A 27,977-nucleotide genomic window follows, 5' to 3' on the forward strand; every position below is an offset into this window, starting at 1 on the left:
TGAAGTCTCTAAAACAATATTGTGATTTATGGTGAATTTTTGAAAAATATATTACCTTCACTCCGCGCGCCGATTCGCGGCCGCAAGTCTCCGAAATACGTACATGGCATTATCCTGAATATTTGCTCCTTTTCATATTAGCCTTTTTATAGAGTTTCATATATCAAAATGTGCGCAAATTCATGAAGAATACAATAAAAAATAATTGAAGGTTGTAGCTTTTTCCATCTTCGAAATATGTGCATATGAAAAAATATATATATTAAAATTTCGACATTCGGTCAAATTTAACTCGTCCGAAATGGTCGAAATCTGCAATTCTAATCTAAAACTCTTACAGTATCGTAATATTCAATCATTTGTCTTAATTTTGAAACAAATTGGAAGTCTCTAGAACATTATTTAGAATTACGGTGAATTTTTGAAAAAAATATTTTTTTGCGTCCGCGCGTTACGAATTCGTACATCATTTTGTGATAATATTTTTCCGGTGTTACTTTTATTGTTTTACAATGTATTATATATCAAAATGATCGCAATTTAGTGTACAATACAACGCAAAAAAAAGTAATGGTTTAGCTTTGACCGTTTCTGCACAGGCGTGATTTGAATACAATTATGTATGAATTTTTTTTTTTCGCTACCATATATCGCATTATTTACATATGATAATGATATTATTTTTCATTTCTGATGGTTGCATTCTAAACTTCAGGCAATGACAAAAAAAGGAGCCAAAAATGAACTCTTAATCTTCAAAAGTACGCGCGCTGTAATTTTTTGAAAAAATTATTTTTTCCACTTCCGCGCTCACTCCAAACCAGGCCCGGCATACGGGAGACGTTTTGATTTTTAGGGCTCCGGCTTAAGAGGGTTAATGGAAGACACTTGTTAGCATATGGAAGACGGTGAGAAGGGGAGGAGGAGGAGGAGGAGAGGTTATTGTTTAGAAGGGGAATCTAACTCCAGAAGGATTTCAGGTATCAAGGACATATCTGGGGTACTACTCTTCGTTTTTTACGGGCACTATTTGGGGTTACTTCCCCTCTTTAGTTTTCACTGGCACTTGGACCAGCTGGAGACTTACTGGACCCCTGTTGCACAACAAAACTGTCCCGAGACATTTGTTTCTGCTCTCTTTAAAATGTGCCTAAAGTGGAACACAGCATTGTCATTAAAGATGTTGGAGACACGTATTACATCTTTGTTGGGATGATGATTCTCCAAAAAAAATTTTACATTACACCACTTTGTAAACATGTCCTGAATCACTGAAGGCACATTATATACGCAAGCCGTTCGCTTTCTGAGTTTTTCAAACCAAGCCAGTCTCTGCTGGCCTTAAATTCACAAACAGCAGCACTTGAAGGCATTTTCTTACTGTGATTCGCATGCATTACCCTCCAACACTTTGTTACGAGTTCTTTCTAAAATTCTATAGTGTTTCTTGCCACTATAAGAAGGGCTGGCACTTGGAACTTTCTTTGGCACCATGATGGCTTATTTAGCAGTTGTACTCTAATAAAAAAGCACAAATATGCACAAAAAATGCCCACAAAAGCAGAATGGGCCATGAGAGAACACAGGATGCTTTGTTTAGGCACTGGTGTGGGGCCTACTCATGCAGTGGGCCCTGTAAGGAGCATTTCTGAGTGTAAGAATCCAAGGAAACATACGAAACCTGAGACAAAATTTCGTTGGAAAAACCGAATCATAAGAAAACCAAGGAGTACAAAACCCAAGGTACCATTGTATTCTGTTACATTTATATAGTACTTAATAAGTATTCAGTTCCCAACAATTTACAAACATCCCAATGAAAATATATTGTGCTTTAATATATTCAAGCAGTCCTGGTTATCGGCGGGGGTTCCATTCTCGGCAGGGTGCTGACGAGCGAAAACAGCCATTAACTGGAAACTGTGATTTATGGCGCCATAACAATACTATTGGCACCTTATGGCTCAAATAACCCAAACTCAGCCTGTTATAGCAGTCCCCGGTTATCAGCGGGGATTCCGTTCTTGGTGTGGTGCGGATAAGTGAAAACCGCCATTAACTGAAATCCAGCAATTTGTGGGGCTGATATCAGGTTAATGGCGCCTCTGTTAGGTAGTTTATGCTCCATAACTATCATCAGTGCCTTATGGAGCTGATAATCAGAACTCGGCACTTTATGGCACCATATATCAACGACTTTGTGGCACTAGACAAGCACCATAAAACCACATCACCATTAACCGAGTACACTGATAACCAGGAACTGCCTGTAATTATATACGTATATCGTATATTTCGGCGTATAAGTCGACCCCCCAATTCTGAGTAAATTTTTATGGTTTTAACTAATATCGGGTATATTAGTCGACCTATAAAATGTGAGGCCAGCCGTACGCTCAAAATAAGCATCAGGGTAAAACGTATCATTTAAAATTTACCTGAATGTTATTACGGTACATATGTTGCTCTACTTATCATAAGAAATACAGGTAATATACTCGGTATATTAACAAATCTGTGTAGTATATAAAAGATGATATAACCGGCAAAATATGATTAGAAAATGACGAAACGAAAGATACGTTACTCAATGTAATGTAAACAAACAAAGCCCTAACTAACGCTGCATAACAACCTAAGTATATATGTATGTACAAACTGCCACTCAAGTTAATGTTTGATTGGGTTGTTAAAACGACGTGACCGGTATTTATTATTATGTTGAAAATATTCCTTGACCATTGGTTCTTCTATGGCATAAACAGGCTCATTTGAAGGGAAAACGAATCTGCAATTGATTCACCAGATTCAAAACTTGGGATCCTTATGATTGAAAAACCGTGAATGATAATTTGTTTGATGAATTGTTTAATTCAAGTGATGATGACTCAAGTAATTTTGAAGGATTTTAATATATACTTACTATTAAATACAATTTTTCTTTATTTTATTTAGTGATAAATAAAGATTTCATACCATAAATGTTTTTGAACAGTACCCCGGTAAATACAAAACTGTCAGTGAACGCATCCTTCTCAATTACTGTAGTACAAATGGCTACGCAATGTTTACACTTGCTGTGCGATTGGGGTTTCTTCAAGTTACTTTTGATTTTTTTCATTCATTTAAGGTAATGGATATTCTAATGTATTATTGTTGTCGTATTACAGTGTGAAATGTTTTTAATACTGGATATTTACATACATAGTTACCTCAACAGGCTGTCATTGTTATTAGCCAACTGTAAAGCCTGGATTCCTGTACCGATATGCCAAAATAATAAAGATTCACTTTTTGTTACCATTAGATAAGTCGACCCCCTAATTTTGGCATGATTTTTTTGGGCTAAAGGGTCGGCTTATACGCCGAAATATACGGTATATATATAGTGGTACCTCATTTGTAGAACATTTCTTATGTCAATTACTCCATTTTTTTAATGAAATTTGATAATATTTTTTAGAGTTTATCGAACAAATCCTCATACTTTGAACTAACCGATTATCTTGTTTATACTAATAGTCGATGGCCTACTGCACCCTACAAGAAAAATTGTATTAACATATTTTTTCATTTACAATACAAGCAGTCCCCGGTTATCGGCAGGGTGCTGGTAAGCGAAAACCGACATTGACCAAAACTCAATGACTTACGGCACCAAGTTTCAGTTAATGGCGACTCTGTTAGGTATGTTATGGCGCCATAACTCTATCATCAGCACCTTATAGCATCGATAACTGAAACTTGGCCCATTATGGTGCCATAAATTGCTAATTTTATGGCGTTAGACAAGTGCCATCAAACCGAATTGCCATTAACTGAGTACACCTTTAACTGGGGACTGCCTGTACAGGCAGTTCCCAGGTTACGACGGGGGTTCCCTTCTTGAGACTCATCTAAGCCGAAAATCGTTGTAAGCCGGAACATCGTCATAAATCCCAGGGAAACCTTACTTTTAATGCTTTGGGTGCATTGAAAACTATGTAAACTGCATTCTTATGGTATTTTTCATAAAAAACTTCAAATATTGATTATTTTGCATTTTTGGTGTCACATTTCATCTACCAGATCAGCGTTGTAGGCGTCGTAAACCCTGGAACATGCGTCCCATTACCCCTGGAAATAAGTCTGATGAATATAATTGAGAAGCGCCTTAACCTTAGAACGTCATAAGCCGAACCCGTCGTAACCCAGGGACTGCCTGTATAGTTTAATGATAACCATATTTAACAAGATAAATAAAATAATAAATCATTTCAATACAGGTAGTCCCTGGCTTACGACATGTTCGGCTTACAACGTTCTGAGGTTACAACGCTTCTCAATTATATCCATCAGAAATTATTTTTGGGTTTATGATTCATGTTCCAGGGTTACAACACTTGCGACTCCAATCTGACAGAAGATAAGACTCCAAAAATGCAAAAATAGGCATCATACATAATTTTTAAGAGACCCAAAGCATTAAAAATACGGTTTTCTTAGGATTTTTGACAATTTTCCTGCTTATGAAGCATCTCACGAACGGAATCCCCATTGTAAGCCAGGGAATGCCTGTAAAAAATTTAGCATAAAGGTTTGTACAAAATCGTACGTCACCACGGTGACATCACGTGCAGCTGACTAGATGCTGAAAGAGGAGCACTGATATGTTGAGGGAGAAAAGGAGAAGAGAGTTAAAATATTACTGTTATGTATGCACAAAAAAAAAAAAAAAAAAAAAAAAAGGAATTTCACAATAAATTTAACAAACTAATAATAAAATATGAAAACAATCAAATGGAATAAATAAAAAAAAAAAAATCTTGACTGAGTCAAACCTGGGTGCAATGAGTGACATGGTATAGTGTAACCATATTCAACAAAATCGTAAATGAAAGAACAAGCTTTTCACAATAAAATTTTGCATAAACAATTAACAAAATAATTCGTCCTTGTAGTGATGCACAGCTAACTTGAGATAGAGGGAGGGAGCATTTATGTTTTTGAGGAATAATGAATGAATGATTTTTAAGTTAATGATTATTTTGTCAAAGAAGCCCCACAAGGGGTTGTAAATAGTCATTTTCAACTTTTTGTGGAAGATAGAGAAAATTTTTTAGAATTTTTTTTCTTTCACCATGTGCATTTGCATATCTTCCTCTTTCCATTGATTTTTTTCTGTTGTAAATTAGCCGACCTCAAAGGTTACCCAGCCTGAGGAGCTGCATATTGATTTTTTTACCCGTCCACTAAGGGTTAAGTAGTGAAATGTTAAAATAAGACATTTATAAGTATGTATTTTAGTTTAAGAGGCACTGGGTATTTGGAAGTGGTAAGCATTTTCAGAAAGGATTTTTGCATTTCCGCAATAGGTTTTGGAACCTATTCCCATGTACAAGTAAGGGAGCCATGGCTATTGACGATCCAGTTTTATGTGTCGATAATAGAGTGCTGGCGCCAATCCATACCCAGCAGAGGCACCATTAACCCTTAATGGACATGGTATAAGAAAATAAATTCTAAAAACTTTCCCTATCTTTCACGAATATTCATATTCAACTATTTACAACCCCTTGTGGGGCCTCTTTTACAAGACAATCGTAAATTTCATAAAGTTATACATGATTTTTCTAATAAATATTTATCTTATTTCATAAAAGTATAATTATAGCTCACACAATATCAAAACAGACAAGAAATTTGTGACTTATGTAAATTTACCAAGAACAAAGGTGAAATAACTTTTTTGGATTTATACATGTTTTTTCTAATACTTCTTTGCAAAATTACATTTATAACTGACATACTATCATAAAAGTGAATTTATGGGCTATAGACATAATGGTACCTCTTTCCCGCCTGATTCCCCCAAATCAATGGCAAATAATATTGTTACTAACCATGATTCACTCTGTCCACCACCCAAAACTTGTTATTGCTACTTATGTGAGCATGTCCATCCATCAAGAGTTAACCAGTTATTGTAGCAAAATTCCCATTATCGGCACTGATAAGCACTGAAAATTGCCTACTTTTGATTATCAAAGATTTTCGCTTATCAAACCGTCGGAACGGAACCACCGATAACCAGGGACTGGCTGTATTATATATCATGTACCTATGAAGCCTTGGTCCTTGGTCTGGGTGAGTCAGATAATGTTGGGTTCTGGATAATGGTGATCCAGACAACTGAAGGATTACTATATTCTGTATGCTTGAGACACACATATGACCTACAGCCTGCAGTTATTTAAATTATATTTTCTTCTGATACATAAACTAATTAAAAATCTGTGGCAATACCTACTTTATAAGTATGTTGACGGCCCAAGCAGCAGATACAGCAGTAAATATCAACAGCTGGCCACTTTCATTGAATTTGCTATGCTTTACTTTTGATAAATGAAGTTTTCTGTTTATTTTCTGAAAAATCAAAGAAAAATTAATATCAACAATAAAATTAATGAACTTTCACCAATTACACAGAAAATAAGCTTGATACTCTTCTAATACTACGAATCACATGGTTAGTGAAAAATTCTACCTCTGGACCAAGATCTGATTACTTAGCCTAAAATAGAACTCTAGATACTCGGGTATTAGGTTGTGTATATACCATATATACTCGCATATCATGCAACTTTTGAAGACCTAATTTTGGAGCTAATTTTAAGGGGGTCGCATCATACATACAATATAAAATTAGCGTACGTAATATTCATATACTAGTATCGTTTGATAAAATACAAACACAATGAATATGCATCTTTTCCATGGATCTTTTAAAAAGTTATGCTTTACTTCACTGCATCCAATAATATTGCATGTATTTTCATATTACTATTGTTATATTATAAAAAACAAAAATAGCAATCAATGTTTTGGTTTGGAAATCAGCTGAGGGCAATTGCAAGGTAAGTTTATTTTGCTGTGTTAAAGTCAAATCAGTGTGTTTTTCTTGCTTTTAGTTAGCGTAAATTAATCTCAAGATACTCTATTGATATGGGACAAGGTTACTTCACGTTATACAAAATGTTTTCAAGGCAAAATATCACTTGAATTCATATCATCGTGAACTAAATTTAGTTATTCTTTTCATTAGTGGATGGCGCTGAGGGCATGTTTATTGAGTAAAAAAATCAACAGATTGCATTCCATATTTTCATTTGATTTCATCAGAATACTACGAGCTTTACATATTTATCTTTTATTGGAGTGAACAAGAGTAAAATGTGTTCTTTCAAGCCAAATAGTTTTGATTAAAACACATTTCTCTCAAATTTTATTTACGGTCGAGTTTGATGGTGCTATACCGAAGTTCCATGTTGCCGATGCACGATAATACTGTAGTCGTTAGCAGATGAACATTCTTGTCTCAGCTTCAGCTACAACTATTAGCTTAAATTTAGCAGTACATATATGCCCTTGCCGATCTTTTCTCCATAGAGAATAAGGATTTAGTAATGTAAAAATATATCAGTCCTATTCTTTTTAACGTCATTTGTAACCTAACTATGGTAACTTTTTACTATCGTACAATGGTTGAAATGCAAGCAAGCCCCTTTAGTTATCAGATTCATTGTTCATAGCAAATCAGCTGTTTCTGGCTGTAAGCATTTACACAACAAGTATAACATTACTGATGATACTTTTAGCTTTCTCTTTTACTCATTTTAACTTAACTAGAAGATGGGATAGATAGAGATGGGGAAAAAGGGGTTAGCCTACCTAGAAAATGGGACAGATAAAAAGGAGGAAAAGAGGTTAGCCTATTGTAATTTGGTCTAAAAAATTGAGCTCACATGTTACATGAGATACATGATCAAATTGTTTTATGATAAAAATTTGGGGGTTGCATGGTATGCGAGTAGTGTGTTACACGAGTATATAAGGTAAATACCATGAAATCAATTATATTAAGGAAAAATATGCATATCTAATGAAACTAGCACTGACACACCCACATTTGCTTCAGAAAGTCATCGGAATTCCTACCATTTAACAACTTCCAATCAGTGACAGTTACCCGTCTCTCAAAATCCAAGAATGTGACCTCCATAAAATTAAGTAAAAACATGGGCCAATATCAACTTTTGAAAAAATTCTATATGATTCAGATTAAAATACAATAAACCTTACCACAAAAATGATATTGTTATGTTACAATAAAGTTTCATACATACTTACCTGGCAGATATATACATAGCTAAGACTCCGTCGTCCCCGACAGAAATTCAAATTTCGCGCCACTCGCTACAGGTAGGTCAGGTGATCTACCGGCCTGCCCTGGGCGGCAGGACATAGGAACCATCCCCTTTCCCCGTTTTCTATCATATTTTCTCTCTTCCACCTGTCTCCTGCGGGGAGGCTGGGTGGGCCTTTAATTGTATATATCTGCCAGGTAAGTATGTATGAAACTTTATTGTAACATAACAATATCATTTTCATACAATCAACTTACCTGTCAGATATATACATAGCTGATTGGCACCCTTCGGTGGAGGGGTAAGAGACAGCTATGACCATGGAATAGACAGGTAAACAACATATGTTGTAGGTATAAATAAAACCTTGGTTCCTACCTGATAGGTGGTAGACTTCGTGGGTGTTTGCCCAGTAGTCTGCATCACCTCAAGAAACTTTAGCGAGATATATGATCTATGGCCAAGAGTTCTTGTGGGTCTGCCGATGGGGTCTTATCCGCTTACTCGGCAGAGCAAATAAAAGGACTTTGTCAATGGGTGCTGATCCACTTATATGACAATACACCTTATGAAGGAGCACACAACCAATCCCGACCACCTGATCCTAACCATATGTTAGAACTAAGGATTGTTACGAGTTATCCCCGAACTCGTCACAACAACCGTAACTCAAAAACCACTACGCACACATACATAATTTTCAAAAAAAAAAATTATACCCAACTAATTGGATATGACAAGAATTCTCTTACTGAACAACATAGACGGCCGCCCGTGCGAGCCTAAGTCCTCCATTGTTCGAAGAGACTCTCGACCATATCCAAAAAGAAGAACAGTATATACATTTAAGGATTGGTGTCGGCTCCCGTACCCAGAATCGTATCTGCCGATACGATAGGGCCTAGAGAAAAACACTTCTCATACGTCACACGTACGTCTTTCAAGTAATGAGATGCAAATACTGAGTTGCATCTCCAGTATGTCGTACAATGATGTTTTTAAGCGACATATTCTTATAAAACGAGAGAGACGTCGCAACCGCTCTTACTTCATGAGCTTTTACTCTCAGTAGTTGTAACTGTTCGTCAGGACAGACCTTATGAGCGTCCGTAATGACGTTTCTTACAAAGAACGCCAGAGCATTCTTGGACATCAGTCTTGTGGGTCTTTTACCGCGCACCAAAGACCTTGTCTAGAGCCTCCCAACTGACGCTTTCTCTGAAGGTAGAACTTCAGCGCTCTAACAGGGCATAGAGCATCTCTGCTCTCTGCCTACGAGACTCGACATTCCTTTGACTTCATAAGACTTAGGCAGGGATTCGTGGGATTCTCGTTTTCGCTAAAAACAGGGTCTTAAACGAGCAAATAGCCGAGTCTCCCTTGAATCCTACTTTATCCTGCAGAGCTTGTAATTCACTAATTCTTTTTGCCGTAGCTAAAGATAAAAGGAATAGGCATTTTCTAGTTATGTCTCTAAACGATGCCAGATGAGGAGGTTCGAATCTATCCGATGACATATTTGAGGGACTAGTCCAGGTTCCATTCGGAGGTACTGGTTCCTTAGACTTGAAGTCTCAAAAAGATCTTATGAGATCGTGGAGATCTTTGTTTTTTTTTTTTGTTATTTGCCAGATCTAATCCTCTGTTCCATGAATACAGCCGAGAGCATACTTCTGTATCCTTTATTGTGGATACGGCTAGATGAGATTTTACTCTCAGGAATAGCAAGAAATCAGCAATTTCCGCTATAGAGGTAGAGGAGGAGGGGACAAACTTCTTGGCTCTACACCACCTTCTAAATACCTCCCACTTCGACTGGTACACTTTCGTAGTGGAGGTTCTGCGTGCTCTCGCGATCGCGCTTGCCACTTCGCGAGAGAAAAGCCTCTCGCTCTGACAAGTCTTTCGATAGTCGAAAGGCAGTCAGAGCGAGAGCGGGGAGGTTTTGATGGTACCTCTTGAAGTGTGGTTGTCTTGAGAAGATCCGTCCGCCTTCTTGGTAGGGATCTTGGAAAGTCTACGATCCACTCTACCACCTCCGTGAACCATTCCTGGGCCGGCAAAAAGGGAGCTATTAACGTCATCCTCGTCTCCTTTGACGCCACAAACTTTTCATTACTAAACCCCAGGATTTTGAATGGGGGAAAAGCATAAACGTCTACTCGAGACCAATTTAGCAGGAAGGCGTCTACCATAAGAGCTCTTGGATCTTCCACGACCGAGCAAAACACTGGGAGCCTTTTTGAAATGAATGTTGCGAAGAGATCCACATGAGGAGTCCCCCACAGAGACCAGAGACGAGACACATCGTGTAGTAGTCCATTCTGTATGAAGGACCTGGTTCCTCCTGCTGAGCCTGTCCGCCCTCACATTCTTTACTCCCTGTACGAACCTTGTCAGTAGGGAGATGTTCCTGTGAGACGTCCAAAGTAATAGGTCTCTCGTCAGCTCGTAAAGGAACGAGGAGTGCGTCCCTCCCTGTTTCCGAATGTAGGCAAGTGCGGTGGTGTTGTCCACATTTACTTGCACTACCTTGTTTGCTACCAGAGGTTCTAGGCTCTTCAAAGCCAGATGTACGGCGAAGAGCTCTTTGCAGTTTATGTGCCAAGTCACCTGTGCTGGTTCCCAGGTGCCTGACACCTCTTCTGAGCCTAATGTCGCTCCCCAACCTCTCTCCGACGTCGGTCTGGGAGAACAACACTAGGTCTGGGTTCTGTGTTTTCTTAGAGAGATCCCTTTGTTCTCTTCCAGAGGGAGCAACCACCATTGTAGGTGTGACTTTGTCTCCCTTGGAATGGGAAAAACGTCCGACAGTTGTCCGGTTTTCCAGCCCTCCAAGACCTCTGAGGAAGAATTGAAGCGGACGTACATGTAGTCTTCCTAGAGGGAAGAATTGTTGTAGCGAGGAAAGCGTCCCCAGAAGGCTCAACCATTCCTTCGCTGATCGTTTGTTCCTTCTCTAAGAAGAGAGAGACTATTCGCAAACCTTTTGCGATTCTCTCTTGCGAAAGGAAGGAAAAACTCGAAAACCCCGAGAATCCATCCGAATCCCCAGATAGACTAGGTCTTGTCTGGGGGTCAGCTGAGACTTCTCGAGGTTCACGAGCAATCCCAACGCCTTGATCAAATCTAGAGTTAACATTAGGTCCTCCAAGCACTGTCTCTCTGATCTGGCCCTGATGAGCCAGTCGTCCAGATACAGAGAGATATTTACTCCTTTGAGGTGAAGAAACCTCGCCACATTCTTCATCAGGCTTGTGAAGACCTGAGGAGCTGTGGACAGGCCGAAACACAAGGCTCTGAAACTGAAAGATCCTTCCCCCCGTCATGAAACGGAGGTACTTCTTCGATGAAGGGTGGATCGGGACATGAAAGTAGGCGTCCTGGAGATCTAGAGACACCATCCAATCTCCTTGTCGTAATGACGCTAGGACTGAAGCAGAAGTCTCCATGGAGAACTTCTCCTTCTGAACAAAATTTGTTCAGAGAGCTGACGTCCAGTACTGGTCTCCAGCCTCCCGAGGCTTTCGCCACTAGAAAAAAGGCGATTGTAAAAAACCCCGGGGAGTTTTGATCCAGTACTAGTTCTATCGCTCTCATTGTCCCACATTTGTTCCACCATCGATCGAAGAGTATCCCTCAGCACAGGGTCCTTGTACTTCGGCCTGATAGTTCCCATTGGTATTGACGTTAGGGGAGGAGTGTTCAGGAAAGGGATACGATATCCCTTCCTTATGATAGTCATGAAGACGCGTCTGCGTCTATCAGTGTCCAGGCCTCCACGAATCCCAGGAGCCTGGCACCTACTGGTGCTTGGAGGAGAGATGTTTCATTTTCTTTTCCCCTTTTTAAAGGGACGAAAGGCAGACTACCTCTCTTCTCCGGAGCCTTCCTTCTTGCGGGAGGTCTGAGGTCGGACCACCTCGAAAGGGCTGCATTAATGTACTAGGTCCTTTCTTGTCAGATACAGAAACAGGTTTCTTCTTCCTAGCTGACTGCGTCGAAGATCCTGAGTCGCCTTCTCAGTTAAAGAGTGAGCAACGTCCTTCACTAACTGAGAAGGGAACAAAAAGTCAGAAAGAGGCGAATACAGTAGAGCTGCCCTCTGAGCATGCGAGGACTGCCTTTGTTAAGAAGGCGCCATAACACCGTCCTTTTCTTTAAAAGACCTGCTCCAAATAATGAAGATTTGATTTCAAAAGATTTTCCATCCTGTACCGCTTTGTGTCAATGCAAGACAAAAATGCATAACAGGGCTTCAGGTTCGATTCCTTCCGAATCATGGGCTTTCTTGGACATCACCCCAAGGGACCAATCTAAGAAGTTGAAGACTTCCAATACATGAAAGAGTCCCTTGAGGAGATGATCCAATTCTGAAATACCCCACGTAATTCGTGCTGAATTGAGACTTTGTCGACGTGAAGCGTCAACTAAAGTCGAAAAATCTGCCTCTGTTGTAGAAGGGAGAGCGATACCCATATTCTCTCCCGTCTTATACCATATGCTCTTTTGCCCAGCTAATCTTACTGGAGGCATGCAAAGGACTGTCCTGACTAAGTCTTTCTTAGACTTCATCCATGAGTCTAAGGCGTGTAATGCCCTCTTCCATCGAGATGGTGGGTTTCATTTTTAGAAAAGACGAAGGCTTCTTCGTCTTAGCACTGGAAAAGAGCGAGAGCGCGGAGAAGGAGGAGCAGCAGGAGTCAACTCGTCTCCATACTCCTCAAGAAGCAGGGTAGTCAAAACCTTATAGTTTGGACAGACCCTCTCTTCCATGATAATCATCCTCCGAGTTTTCCTCCAACTCGGGATCTATCTGAGTCTCCCCGTTCTCCTTTCTGCAACTTTCCTCTGGAGGAGACAAACTCCTAATAGGAGGGGACTAAGGGAATGATACTCCTTCCTCTTTCCCGCTCTAAAAGACTTGGAAGGCGTCACAAGCTCCGGCTTCTCTTGAACTTTAGAAGACGCCTTGTATGACGCTTCCCGTTCTCCGAGCGTCCTGGCTGACGTCTTCGTTGCTGACGTCTTGATGACGCTTCGCGCCTGGAAGACGCTCCGCTCTCTAAAGGCGTCCTACTTGGCGTCATAATATTGGACGGAACGTCACGTCTAAGATCCGCTTTCAATGACGCTTCACTTCTAAAACAAAAGACGTCTTGCGTTTCCTCTGGCTTTAACGAAAACTCTCGTAAGCCCCCGTTCTAGCTCTCGAACTCGAAGCTTCTGCAAGACGTTTAGCAGTGTCACGTCTGCCTGACGCTTCTCTTTGAGCAGGTGAGAGCGGACGAGACTTCTTAATTGGAAGCGTCACGTTCCTTCCGACGGGGCGCTAAAACTCCCACAAGAGATGACAGTTGTTCCTGAACTGCCATAATTATCTTTTCTTGACGCTTCTCCCACGTCTAGTGCATGACGCCTTTCGTCATCATCGGGGAAGAAGAATGAAGGGGTACTTCCTCGCAAGCGTCAGGTGACGCTGACGCCACCTTCGCTTTCTTAATAGCAGACGAGCGTCATCTGAGAAGCGCTCTGGGCTCGAATCTATGTCAGGCTTCATATGACGCTTCAGCGGTCTCGACAAGTTCGACTCCTTCCACCCTCGTTAGGTGAGGGAGAGGGAGAGGACGAGAAACACTCGCAAAGACGCTTTTTCTATAGCGCCCTTGAGCCGCCTGCCATGAAGCAGAGCTAGCTGAAGGGACGTCTGACCGTTGGGGATTCCCCACGACCTCCTTAATGGCTTTCGACTTTCCTTCTCCTCTGGGCATGGGAGCTTGGAAGAGGTCTAGGGCCTGGGAGCGTCGCAGGGACGATCAAACGCCCCCTCCACAACACTTGGGAAGAAACTTCACTTCACTGAATGCTCACTATCACTAGCCTTACCTTTAGAGTCAGCCATCTTGGCTTCATGTCTCTAATAGTAGCTTTCAGATTGGCGATTTCCGAGCCGAATCCGAAAAAAGCACTCTGAGAATGAGATATATAGGGAGAATCTACATCAGTAGGATTAGAATATCGTGAAAGGCTCAATAGGCCTTGAACTCACACCTTTCAGCCGTCTAACTCTATCCCTCTCTAACTTCTTCAAATAAGAAGTCAAAGTCTTCCACTCTTCTGCATTCAATCCCTCGCATTCCTTACAAGTATTAATAGCAGAACAATGAACCCCCCTACATTTACGGCATACAGTGTGAGGATCAACCGAAGCTTTCGGTATCCTCACCCTGCAGCCTACATTCACACACATTCTCACACTCACATTAGAATCAGACATACTGAGAAAAATCCAAAAGAGTTATTCCAAAAACAGTCCACAGTAGCGAATGCCAAAACACGATCCAAATACGTCACCAAAAAGCCGAAAAACATTGATCAAAGGTTGAAAAATGAATCTAAGTCAGGAGGTAATAACAACAATGTTGATACCACCGGCGACAGAAAATATGATAGAAAAAACGGGGATGGTTCTAGTTCCTGCCGCCCAGGGCAGGCCGGTAGAATCACCTGACCATACCTGTTAGCGAGTGGCGCGAAATTTGAATTTCTGTCGGGGACGACGGAGTCTTAGCTATGTATATATCTGACAGGTAAGTTGATTTGTATGAAACCTCCAACTAAAGATATTTTAGCTTATATTGCTCACATGACTAAAGATTATTCTGTAAGCATGTTTTCTGAGTATAAATTCTAATACAAAATTAAAAACTATAGCCTGACATTCTTTTTAAAGCAGTATTATTTAACAAAACTATGCTTACAGTGGATTCAGAAAAAAGCCACTGTACAACATTTACTAAATATAAAAAATATGAAATAATAATGCAAATACATGAAGAAATCTTGAAAAGGAGTGACCACTGAAGAATATGTTTCACAGCTGGATACAGTAAGATCATCATACTGTAAATGAGAAATGTCAGAGCTGTGGCATCCAAAGGACAGAATATAGACTGATCTCAAAGATGGTGAGGATGAGAAGGGTAAAGAAACAGTTGGTCAAAGAACATTACATACTACAGCAATAATATACGTACATGTATGATGGACATGAAATCCAGGAAAGAGAGGACAGATGAAGAGCTAAACCTGATAAAGCGTTCAGGCAGAAAAAGTTTGTAACAGAACAGGTAGAACTAATTCACACATAGCAAAAAGGAGCCATAAAACTGTTCATGATAATGATGATCATGATGATACATATAATTACATCATATGCATTACAAATCCTTTAACCCTTAATGGACAGAAAATAAATCAATATATGCAGCATCCCAGGCCAGCAAAACTTGAGGTCAACCAACTTAAGAAAAAACACCTCAATAGAGAGAGGAAGATATGCAAATGCACATGGTGTAAGGAAAAAAAAATCTAAAATATCTCCCCTACCTTCCATGAATAGTCATATTCAATTATTTACAACCCCTTGTGGGGCCTGTTTTACAAGACAATTGTAAATTTACAAAGTTACAAATGATTTTTTTTTAATGACATATTTATTTTACTTTGTAAAGTTATAATTATGAATCGCAAAATATCAAACAGATAAATAAATTGATAAATTCTGAGCATATTTATTGTAAAACATTTATACATAAATTTACCAAGAAGAAAGATGCAATAACTTTTTTGGATTTATGCATTTCTTTTTCTAATATTTCTTTGCAGAATTACATTTATTACTGACTTACAATCATAAAAGATAAGAATGAAAACTAACAGCAACCCCTGGGTATATTCATGAGCAAATTACAAAAAACAGTCTGTGAGACAGACAGGCACTACATCCTACATTAAAGTCAAGATCCCATCTAACTCTCTCATGAGCAACCCAGTGGATTTTAGCCAGTCTAAAAGTTGCCATAAGTGAATTTATGGGCTATAGAAGTAATGGCACCTCTTTCCTGACTGATTCCCCCAAATCGATGGCACATAATATTGCTACTCACCATGAGTCACTCCAAACCTGTCATTGCTACTCATGTGAGCATGTCCATCCATTAAGGGTTAATCATGGTAAATGCACATATTACTGTAAAACTGTGCATTTACCAAGTATTTATTTAACATTATTCATTCATCTAACCACAACAAAGTTTTATACTTTTACCAGTATAATGTAGTTTAAGCAATTAAAAGTCTAAGCAATTAAAACTGATAAAATATTCAACCACAACATACTCACATCCAAAACATACTCCTGGATGATGGCGTGCATAACAATGGATATAAGACAATAAAAGAACACTGCAGCAAAGTCACGGCTGCCGTAAGTGTATGTCATAGGTGCCTCGGCAGTTTCAATATCTGAAGCATTGTGCTGAACAGCAATAAATACTGATGCTAGTGGAGAAGTAGTCTGCAAAAAGAAACAAATGATTTTTTGTTAATTAGTCGGTAACAACTTGGTAACAAGAATAAATTGAACTTCTCAGCTTGAAGAAAATGTTACATAAACTTGAACATTTATTTAAACCAAATATAAAGGAGCAAATTTTACACATTTTATATCTATTTCTAAAGTACAAATGCTGAAGTTCTTTACATAAGGACTTAGCTTGAGAACACAAGCTGGAAAGCCCATTGAAACTTACTGACAAGGTAGCTAACTACTGTATTGACGGGTTCAGGCAAGCCCTGACCACCTCCTTCAGTCTACACGGTCCACTTTACCTCTGATTCTATGATTATGGGTAAGTATATACACAAAACCTTATTTTATTTAAAAATATAAATTTTTCATAAATAAAATAATAATATAATGGATACTTACATAAGTGTTAAATTTAGCTATATCTCCCCACCGATTAGGCTGAGTGGGCATTCAAACAAAAAATCGAATGACTGCCCAGATGACTGTCTAGTTTACCTGTTCTCCACCAGATGTGTTCGAATGTTTTAGCTCATCCGATAATTCTCCTTGACCAGCCCACTATATATGGGGAGGCCTGGGTGGTACTACTTTAACAGTAGGTATTTATAAAAAAACCAAAAAAAATCCAAAATAAATTTAATTATGAGAAAAAATTTATATTATTTGAGATGAATCTTACCTACTGTTAAATTTAGCTGATTCTCACATTAAGAGAATGGTGGGTAGCGCACTAGACCAAAAATTCTGCTCAGCCATCGAGCTAAAGGTTTCTTGTATGAAACCAAAACATTCTCACCTGATCTGGAATCCTTGGTGGATTTTACTACCACCAGAAGTTTGGATTCCATTCAGGGAGCAAGCTCTTATACATATGCAGCAAAGAGCAGCCTTGCAGAGAAAACCGCTTCGATTCAGCCAGCAACGGGACCTACAGCTTATTGTGGGCTCCAAACCACACTATATCGAGAAATGAATTACCATCACCAGAAATAAATTCCTCTGATTCCGTGTTGGCCGAGCCAGGATTCGAACTTCGAACCACCGGATTGGCAGCCGAGCGCGAAAACCACTCGTCCAGTCAGAGGAATTGATGGTGCTCAAAAGCCACTAAAGTATCAGTAGGTATTTGTGATATTTTTTACCTGATTTCCGTTCGTCCGGCAATGGATCTTAAAGGTTTTCAGACTTGCAGGATAAGAATGAGAGACATGTTTCCGATAGTTATCAAAGTATATATTTAAATCAACTATTTAGATTCCAAATCCCGGACACGTGGAAAGGTGGAACATTGCCTTTTATTCCATTGGGACGGTTATTGAAACACTGAATATCTCGAGCAAATATCTCAAATACCATTTTCATATCCTTAAGGTAGTGTGAGGCAAGTACTGATTTTACACTTAAATGAGACACCTCTTCAGCGGCGCTCTGTCAGCCACCTGGGTGGAATTGCCAGCAGGTTTAGGGGGCAACTGCCCAGGCCAACTCCCTTTGACCTCTGGTATGTCTTCTCTTTGGTGCTGGGGAGTGGAAGTGGGAGTGGGACAGTGACCTTCCTCTACACAATCACTATGCACCTCACTAAACACATTTTTTTGATAGCCTTTTCCATCAAGGCCTTAACAGAACTACTGAGTTCCACCACTGCACTTGCTAAAAATTCGAACTTATCGAATTTTGATTAGAGGCTAGACATGGCGTTGGGATCGGGAGCAAGCAAATCTGGAATAGGAGTTAGTGACAGGAGCAGGAGGAGAAATGATTGGAGAATCAACAGGAATTACAGGTGAAACAATCATGCTATCTTCTAACAATTTGGCAGCCTGAACATTCTCTAAACTCGATCTATTCTCTGCCCTAACAACTGCTTTCCTCTTCCTGTCCTTATCCATTTTGTCCTGATGAGACCTAAGATTTTCCACTTCTTGTCATCCCAATCACGACATTCAGCACAAGTATTCTCTTTCTTGCACTTTTGGCCTCTGCATTTACTACACCTGGTATATTATGAATCATAACAAGATTTCGCTAATCTGGTCTTAAAACCATCTACGCAAAACCTAACACTAGTATAGTGCTAGAATCTGGCATTCTGAAAATACACTAATGCGAATAAACAACCCACGGTACTTCACCGAAAACTCCGAATTCAACAACAATACGTTGGAAAAAAAAACGACAGCCTAAAACCACCGATGTTGGCCGAAGGCTGGCAGAAAAAGAATTGAAGCTCTCTGCCAGGTTGTTACCTACATATACTCCCCAATAATGGGTGGAGCATTCTAACCACACCGTAACCAGAACTAGCGCGAATTTTAAGTTGTTAGGCTGCCACAGGTAGAAAGCTCTTAGCTATATAATTACTGGTTAAGTCCCATATACAAAAATTAACTTTCACGATTCTGACAGTGAAAAGTCCAGTTAACGGCACCAACCAAAGAGGACCGTTCTAATCCCTGAAATTTACAGAGGACTGAAAGAGAATTTCAGCTATTTCATTGCTATTCGGCAAAAGGGGCTATGCTTGTCATGAGGCTGGAAGTCTTTAGCTGTGTAAAACCAGGATGTACTGCCTGCCCGAACCAATTTTTGACACTGTGAAATTAGTTCAGGGAGGAACTCTTCTCTATACCCTCAGGGTGAGCAGTGCTGTCATGGCAGACAAAGTCTTCCAACATTTACTCCAATTCAGGGTGAACAACTAGTAGTTGAACACTTTACAAAACAGAAAATTTATATAGAAAAAAACAACAACAACAACAATGCTGTATTTGTTTAAAAAATCATTCTTAATCATTGCAGTGGTCTACAGGTCAATTGCAACAAAGCAGAAGACTTACAGACTTCTGTTATACCCTGAGGTAAACAGAATGATGATAATGAGTTTAATGAGACATCTCTGTCTGGCAAATGTGGAGCACAAGACATGAACCATATGCAAGAATTCTGAGGCAACCAGAGATCCAAGTCTGTGATGGCCAGGCAGAGAGATTCAAATTAGTAGTTAACCCTCGACAGAGGAGAAACAATACCAAGATGAACAAAAACTTAGTGTGAAGGCAGTACTCTGCCCTCACGCAGTTACATACCAGAAGAACCAACTTATAGATATGTGCCTCTTACTTGGACAGTGCAACCAATAACAGACGCTTGTCATGAGGAGAATATACAAGTACGTATATTCGTAGGCTCCTGTTAATCAAGCGCCAGCCTAATTCTTCTTCATTTCAAGAGAGAAAAGGAATAAGGACTGAAAGTCATTCCAAAGGGAACTTCTAGGGAGATAACAGGACACCGAAGATGACTAGCTGATAGGGCTGTTCCCAAAACAGGAATGCTGGAGAGGTGGCATTAAAACGTCTTGGTGATATCCATCCTGAACAGAAAAGAACATATTTTTAGTGAGATCCTAAAATCAAACCTGGAACAATCTCTTGTAATCAAATTCTGGGGAGCAGACTCCATGGAGTTCATGGAATTCCTCTTATTCCCTAACTCATCTCTGTGAGCAAACTCGGGGTGGGGGGGGGGGGGGGGGGGGGGGGGGGGTGGGGGGGGGGGGGTGGGGGGGGGAGGGGTGGGGGGGGGGGGGGGGGATATTGACTGTTTTTGCCTGCTCTTCTCTGAACTTGCAGTGGCGATAGCAATGCGCAGAGAAAGAAAGTAGTACGTATTTGCCTCGGCAAAAAAACGCTTCCTGAAAGGAGAGCAGAGGTTCTCACTCATCAAATAGAGCATTCTTCCTACAACTGGTTCGTTTGAGCAAATGAGGGCGAGAGTTGAGCTAAGTTGAATACGCCAAAAGTTGGTGAGAACTTTCTACATCTTGCTACGCATTTGTCTTCTCCTAATCAAACCTCACAAAGAAGACTACCCAGAGGACCTCCTCCAGATGTCTTGTCCCGAGGAACAGCAACATCAACCTTGGCACCTGAAGAAGAGCCATTCCTGGCTTCCACCAATGCAGCTCAGTCCCTTCTCACACCAACGCCACTTGTCGCGACAGAGAAGGTCCTCCATCACCGACTGTGGTAGTGCAACTCACTTAGAAAGTTGAACACTAGGAGAGACTCGCAAACGAGTACCTGGGACAGCCTCAGTTCCATGAGCAGCACCCTTGGAACCACAGATAAGAGAGCGAACCCGGTTCCAAACTCCTGGGGCTCACAAGACACTAGCTCCTGGTGACAGTGCCACAGTTCCCGTTCCCGAAGGAGCAGGCGAGGCGATGACAGAGCCAACTGCTTTCTCCCCAGGGGAGGATGCAGAAAGAAGCTACCTTCCTCTTCTTAGGACGGGAAGCCTTCGATGAAGGAGATAAAGGAGGCGTTAAGATGATGAAGACTTCTGTGATGAGATGACACCAGTATTGCTATGCCATGGGAAGTAACTGCACTGATGAAAAGCAGAGTTCGTTCGGCAGAGCCAAGCGCTCGACTCAGCAGAACTGGGCTGGCCGAGTCGAATGAGCTGGGCAGATCACCATCTCGTAATTATGAGTGGTAATCCTAAGCAAAGAACTATCACTTCTTCCTAATTAACTATTCTCCTTCAAAGCTGAAGCTCCAAGAAGAAAAAAAAAGAGGGATTCTGTGTCTACTGTCCTACATGTTCAGACGCTAAGGTCCAAGACACAAAGATGGAACTTGACCATTCACCTAGAAGGTAAAAGCATGCAGCACCAAGCCCTGCATAAACCCAAACTCCTCTGTACTGGTAATGGCTCGCCTCACTATCCAAGCACTTGTGATAGCAAGCGCTAGAATTTGTAAGAATTCCCACACTTGGCGAGATTCCCAACTCTTTTAAAGACAATAATTGGGAGAGCATTGTCTCACCCTGGTGCTCGGCAACATGAAGGAGCCAAACACTCGGCAAGCGCCAGCGAATCGGGAATGCCCGTTTCAGAGGCATTGAGTGCTTGAATTCCAGGGAATTCAAGCACACAGAAAGACTCCCAAATTTTGTCAAAAGATCATCGGGGAGAGGTCCCTCTTTGACTTCCGTAGAAATCGAGGTGGAACAAGCATAAAAACCAGTCCTATATGCGAGCATTTAAGACTGGATTAAGAGTACAATTCAACAGAATATGCCCATGAGGCTCCCAAAATGCAAGACCCAAAGGCCTGCGAATTGGAATCCGCCTAAAGGACAGAAAGAGCCAGGGAGGTGTTTGAATCCAAAGAATCGGAACACCAGGTATCGAGACGATGAGAAGTGTGTCTGTCATTGACAGATCCTTCCTCAACGATGTGGACGTACATCTGATGGAACCCTAGGACCCCTCCAGGAATGCAGGCTCCGAACGCTGAATCCTGGGAGAGCACTCTGCAGGTTTCCTCCCATTCACCTTGCCCTTCCCAGTGTTGCCCAAGGAAGTAGAAGGAATAAGAGAGGAGGATTGGATGCTCTCAATCCTCCTCACAGCACTGCTGTCAAAAGGAATGAGCCATGTCCTATCACCAATCTGTTGGTGGTGACAGCAACATGGGTCTAGGTGAGCATGGCCACCTTGGTGAGATGCTTTCTCTGAGGAGAATGCAGAGGTTTTCGCCGCACTGCAGCAGTGCAGCCTGGCCTGGCAAGAACATGCATCATCCTCATGACACATCCCAGCCCTCTTTGAGACCAAAACCTCATGCAAAGAGGGCTGTGCAGGGGACTTCCTTTTAGTTTCTCCAGATATCCTATCTTGGGGGACAGCAACATCGACCCTGGCACCTGACAAGCGGGTCCAAGCTGCAGCTCAGTCACTTCTCTCTCCACGCGCCACTGTCACAACTGAGAGAAGACTCCTTGTCAAAGACTATGAGGGGTTGTACAGTGGACCCCCCGTATTCGTGGGCTCACACATTTGAGGATTTCTCTCGGGAACGTTTCCCTGCATTATTCGCGGAAAATTCGCACATTCGCGGTATTTTTCTATGAGAAATATCCACAAATTCCTGGTTTTTGTGATCAATTTCATCATAAAATGCACTTTTTGTGATAAAACTATTAAAAACCAAGTATGAAATTTTTAGTGGTTTTCTTAAGTTTTATTTTAACTAACGAAATAGGCGGTTTTTAGCGCTTTTATAGGGGTTCCAAACATTCACGGATTCTAACTATTCACGGGGGGGGTCTGGTACGCATCCGCGAATACGGGGGGAACACTGTACATTCAAACTCGCAAACGAGTCTCCGACACGGACCTGGTTTCATGAGCAGCACCCTTGGTACCAGAGACAGGAGAACAAACCTTGGTTCAAACTCCTGAGGCTCCCAAGACACTAGACCCTGGGGACAGCGTCACTGTCCCACTCCCAAAGGAGCAGGTGAGCAAACAAGAGAGCCAACTGCTTTTTCCCCGAGGGAAGGATGCAGACCCTTAGAAGTGTCGTGGCAACACTTCTTAGGGGTCAGAGAAGCTACCTGTCTTCTTATGCTGGGAAGCCTTTGAAGATGGAGGTGAGAAGGTATGAAATGACAACAAAGGTGAAAATGAAGACGAAGACGACACCTTCGAGACTTCTTCTTCAACATCGTCCGCAGGACTTCTAATGGATGAAGCATATTTATCCCAGAAGTAGAGATAACAACCACAGGGCAGTTGCGTAGACGTTGTCCAGTTATGAAACTCAAGGATAACAGGAGTAAATCAATACAACTTTTTCAGCAGGGAAACCATACACACCCGACAGCCAATGTCACAATATGCTAATGAGTCACAAGTACAATTCATAGGGTTAGGATAGCCAAAACTAAGAAATATCCAACCTCCACTGCTGTAATATACTATCGTCCCAAGTAAGTTCGGGGTTGCACTCACGTTCCCTGCATGATGCGCAGAGAGGGTAAGGATCAATACCAACAGAAGATCTAAAATTATTACACTACTTCTTACCCACCTCGAGACGTCAAACATACATGTGTGGGGCAGGGCAGGGGCAGGTTTACGGGTAGGCTTATTCAATTCTAGCATTGACAATCACACGAATATATGCACAATAAAGAAAGATCCCACCGGGGAAAACTTGAATAGCGACAGTCAGGCAGAGTGAAACAATCATACATCCTCACTAGACGACAGCCAAAAGTAAAGTGGAATGTTTATGTCCATGCAGGTGGGACTCCCACCACCGAATGGTAGTTAAACTACCTAATTACCTTGTTCAAAATTCTAACGGCCATTTTCCAGCTTCACCAAAAGTAATTCCTAATGTAAAGGACCGAGGGTTTGTATACTGTGTAGTCACAATCAAGGTTTGTATAGTATTTGTAAGAACAAATGGACCAAGCTTTGTATAAGTGTAAGAACAAATGGAACATTTTTCAAGTAATATGTTACTTTCATGATAAAATAAATTTTTGAACATACTCACCTGGTAGTTATATATAATTAGCTATATATATAACTACCAGGTGAGTTAGATGTTTGAAAACACAAATTTAGACAAACAATCAATAGTTAATTAAAAGCGTATTGTCTTGCAATTTCAGTACAAAAATAATCAAACCTACTGTAACCCCTGTGGCTAGCGCACGTAGCGCAACATTACCTCTTGCCAGAACATACCGAGCTTGCCAAGAATCTTTAAATATGCGGATAAGGCACAAAGCGCCGTTCCGCCACGGCCTTACTGTAACCCCTGTTAATTCCTCACCTTAAGAAAAGCAACCCCAATATTTTCCACCTGAAGAAAAGCGACCCCAGCGTGTGTTGGGGTCACTTTTCTTCAGGTGATCCCCTTGTAATCGGTGGTTTTACCCTTACTGCCATCACAACTGAAACTCCACAGTGCTTATTTGATTGTAATTATACATGTTTTGGTCTTAATTCACCCCAAATTGCACTTGCATTACGTTGCGGTTCCTGGTTCTTCAGCACTAACTCCACAAACTCAGTTGCGGGCAGTACACGAGTACACGGTTTAAGAGGTGCAAAGCTTTATTCCCTTAATTGTTTACTTTACTCATTATTTAGTTTAACTTTACTTTGTTACTTCGAAATGTTTATTTAATTCATGTCTGTTAACCATTTTTTGCAACCAAATTAACCCCCAAAAATTACAGATAGTATTTCTAAAGTATATACGAGCAGATGCCAAAATGACTCATCATTGCCAATCTAGTGGAGCTTCATACATACGCTGATGCATTTACAAACTGTTTCCATGAATTCTAGTTGTCATAGTAATGCAATAATGATAAAATTGCTCTAATATGTATAGTATATATGTACTATAAATAGATATGCTAATTTCACTTATTTCCCTGGTTTTGTGTAAGTCTTATACCCAGTTTGGAGGGTAAACACATACCAATTGGTAATACTGATGAAACAATAGATGATCGCGAAGAACACCGTAGGTACTGTTCACAAGCAAAACTGTCAACCTCTTCATTACCGAAAGTTTGTTTGGAGGTAGGTGGGTACCACCATTCAAGTCTACTACACCACACCGGGTGCATAAAGGTGGTACGCATAGTACCATCAAAACTCCTCTTTTCAGATAGGGACTTCCAATCATTCTGTAGTTTGGAGCCAAAATAAACAGTATGACACGATGCCAGACCTATGAGACCCAAAAAAATATTATTACTGCTTATAGTAGTGTGTAGGTGACATATGAACTGCGTCTCAACAAAAAATCACAAAACCAGACAAGTCGTAAACATGTAATAACTTCTACCCAAGTAAAAAAACCAGTGTATCATCATTTACTGTATTTATTTATTTATTCACTTATTACATTTTACAAATAAAAGATATGAACACCAGATAAATGAAGGTAGAAATAAAGCCTTATAGTAACTTTATTTATAAAAAACCAAACCAGAGAAAAAGCGAAAAAGCGATTTTTTCTGAGGACAAGAAACTTGAAAAATTAGTCTAGATACCCCTGATGCCCCTAAAGTTGTTTTCTGTGATGAAACTAATCTTAGAAAACGTAGAAAATGACATCGACCAATTTTTGAAAGATATACTATAAAATTTGAGATTTCCATATTTATTTGCTTTAGTTTTTGCTCTTTTTTTTTTGTTATTACGTGCTTATTTACTGTTCTATTTTGATAATACTTTATGTGCATGTTCCAGGTGCGATATACCAACATTCTGTAAGACCGAATTTCTATTCAAGACCGTAGTTTTTCTCACCGACCACCAGTGCCCTTGTACAAGGGACACTGAGTTTCACATTTTTTTTCATAAAATCATTTATTTTCCCTGTAGGATGATAAAAACTAACAGATAATATGCATTATAGTGCTAATAATACCTGATAATTTTTGGCAAATATTTTTACGATCGGCACCCCTCCAAACTGGAGTCACTACCGAGAGATTCAGTTCGGCAGCGAACGCAATGTTTACATTCTGCTCACCCACCCGGTAAAGAAGGGGTTAATAAATATTTGAGTCAGGAATCTAGTTACTTTTTCAACAACGAATATTTTCAAATTTATAATCATGAATATGTAAAAAATGTATGCAATTCATCACTTTATACTGCCCTTTAACTATTTATTTAAATAATTTTCTAGTGCACGCTTCTTCTTCTTCTACCAAAAATCGTAGTTTCCTTGGATAAGTCGTGGGTGGAAGTCACCGTTTAAGATTTTTGTGACACAAGCCATTCCGTAAACATCGAGATGGCGTCAATCTTCTAAATATTCGGAGTTGTGAGTAAAAATTTCGAAAGCATCATGGAGGTATGCGTGCACTGCGTAGAGCCACACTTTCATTAACCTCTGTCTAATCTTAATAGCCTAGTATGACCTTAATTTCTAACTTTGGAGAAAATACTTACTTCGAAAGGAGAGTAGAGGTCTCCAGGTGTTGCTCTCACCACCAACAACTCGTGACTGATGCCCATCTCTAGTGTCAGGACGTGTTAAAGTACTTTTTCGGAGGGTGGCTTCACACGCGGTGGAAACTGGATCCGGTAGTCCAGTTGGTTGTTTCCAGTACATGCTATGCTAGACTTAGGCTATTACCAAAATATGACCTACACAATTACCATAATATAAAATAAACACATTGAGTATTGGGACCTAGGGATATAGGCTACTAGCTATCTACTTCTTTTCATTAGAAAATGAGTACTCAGAGTGATATAGCAGAAGGCCCATAGTTTGAGGGACCACAATGAGAAAGCAGGGATTTTAGGAATGGAGAACACAGAACAAATGGAATACAATACCTATTAATTTAAACGGTAGGTCTCATTTAGAATTAGGTAGGGAAGTCTACAATGTTTTCATACTACTAGTAGCTAGCTTATACCTATCAAGCACTATAGGTAGCTAGGACCTCAAACCTTGGGTTAGGTAGGTAAAGTTTGCTAAGAAAACGAACATTGGAACTGTTCAAAGTAGGTATATAGGTAGTAGTACCTACCTAACTACCTAGCTAGTAGGTAGTAGGCTATACACATTAAGAAACATGAACAAAATACGTTGATGGTTTTAAAGTAAAACTGTACCCAGTAACTACTACCTAGTAGGTACCTACCTAGATACCTGAAGGCTGAATATACTTGGTAAGTAACAGTATTCAACTCTGTAGACGAACTTGGGTCTAGGCTACCTACCAAATTAAATGATAAACCACACAAGTATGTTGCTAGCCATACCAATATGAACACCTGAATTGACATAAGAACACGATTAGCCTTTTTTCGTTCATTGCAAGAATAAAATCTTCGAATACTGCCTAGTACCACAAGACCAATTCCAACAGCTGGGAAGCTGAGACAGGTACAGGCATACTAGGTAGTATTTGAGAAGAAATCCCTTTCACTTTGCAAAGTATACCAACGTAAAACCTGGGTGAACTAAACATTACCTGAAACATTAATCCCAAGACAAACACCATAGCCACACACGACACAATATCGGCATGATTCTGGATAACGAATTCATGGCTGAGAATCGGAGGATTCTTATTACTTTTCCGACCGCCTTTCAATGCCATGATCGCCGTGTTGTACCGCTCACCGACGCCGATCAAAGTAAACACGCTTTCGCTTCGGAACAACTGTCAAGTGTCCGGTAGGTACACGACACACATTCTTTCACTCAGGAGCATTTCTTTCGTTTTCAAAAATCATAAGTTTGAATTTACTTTCAAAATTATATAAAAGTAAAATAAGTATAAATAATGTAATGAAAAGAGTTTGGCGTATTTTTATTGACTTATAAATGCCTGATTTGCCATGAAATTGTTTGTAAATGCGTTATCCAAAGTAAAATATCCATCTGTAACCTCTCCAGAATTACGTGGCCACTGAGCTGTCAAAACTAAAGTACAAATCGGCACCGGATGTTTTTAAATAGACTCACTTCATTCTGATAACTAAAGAACAATATGCGATCTTAAACCTTTGACTTAATACTGCCCTTGGCTATAATATCACTTATTAAAGTGAGGCT

The 27,977-nt window shown here is 40.3% G+C and overlaps 1 protein-coding gene across 1 annotated transcript in view; it reads right to left on the reverse strand.

Annotated features, from left to right (window-relative positions):
• LOC135201047 (translocating chain-associated membrane protein 1-like) overlaps positions 1 to 27,613 on the reverse strand; it is a 58,483-nt gene extending 30,870 nt beyond the window's left edge. The window contains exons 1-3 of the mRNA XM_064229894.1: positions 27,391 to 27,613; positions 16,372 to 16,545; positions 6,290 to 6,405 (exon numbers count right to left, since the gene is read on the reverse strand). Of these exons, the coding sequence (XP_064085964.1) occupies positions 6,290 to 6,405; positions 16,372 to 16,545; positions 27,391 to 27,519 (419 nt within the window). The 5' untranslated portion in view covers positions 27,520 to 27,613. The remainder of the gene's footprint in view (positions 1 to 6,289; positions 6,406 to 16,371; positions 16,546 to 27,390) is intronic.
• Between the last annotated feature and the right edge of the window lie 364 nt (positions 27,614 to 27,977).

This window comes from Macrobrachium nipponense, chromosome 27, assembly GCF_015104395.2.
Source record: "Macrobrachium nipponense isolate FS-2020 chromosome 27, ASM1510439v2, whole genome shotgun sequence".
NCBI lineage: Eukaryota > Metazoa > Arthropoda > Malacostraca > Decapoda > Palaemonidae > Macrobrachium > Macrobrachium nipponense.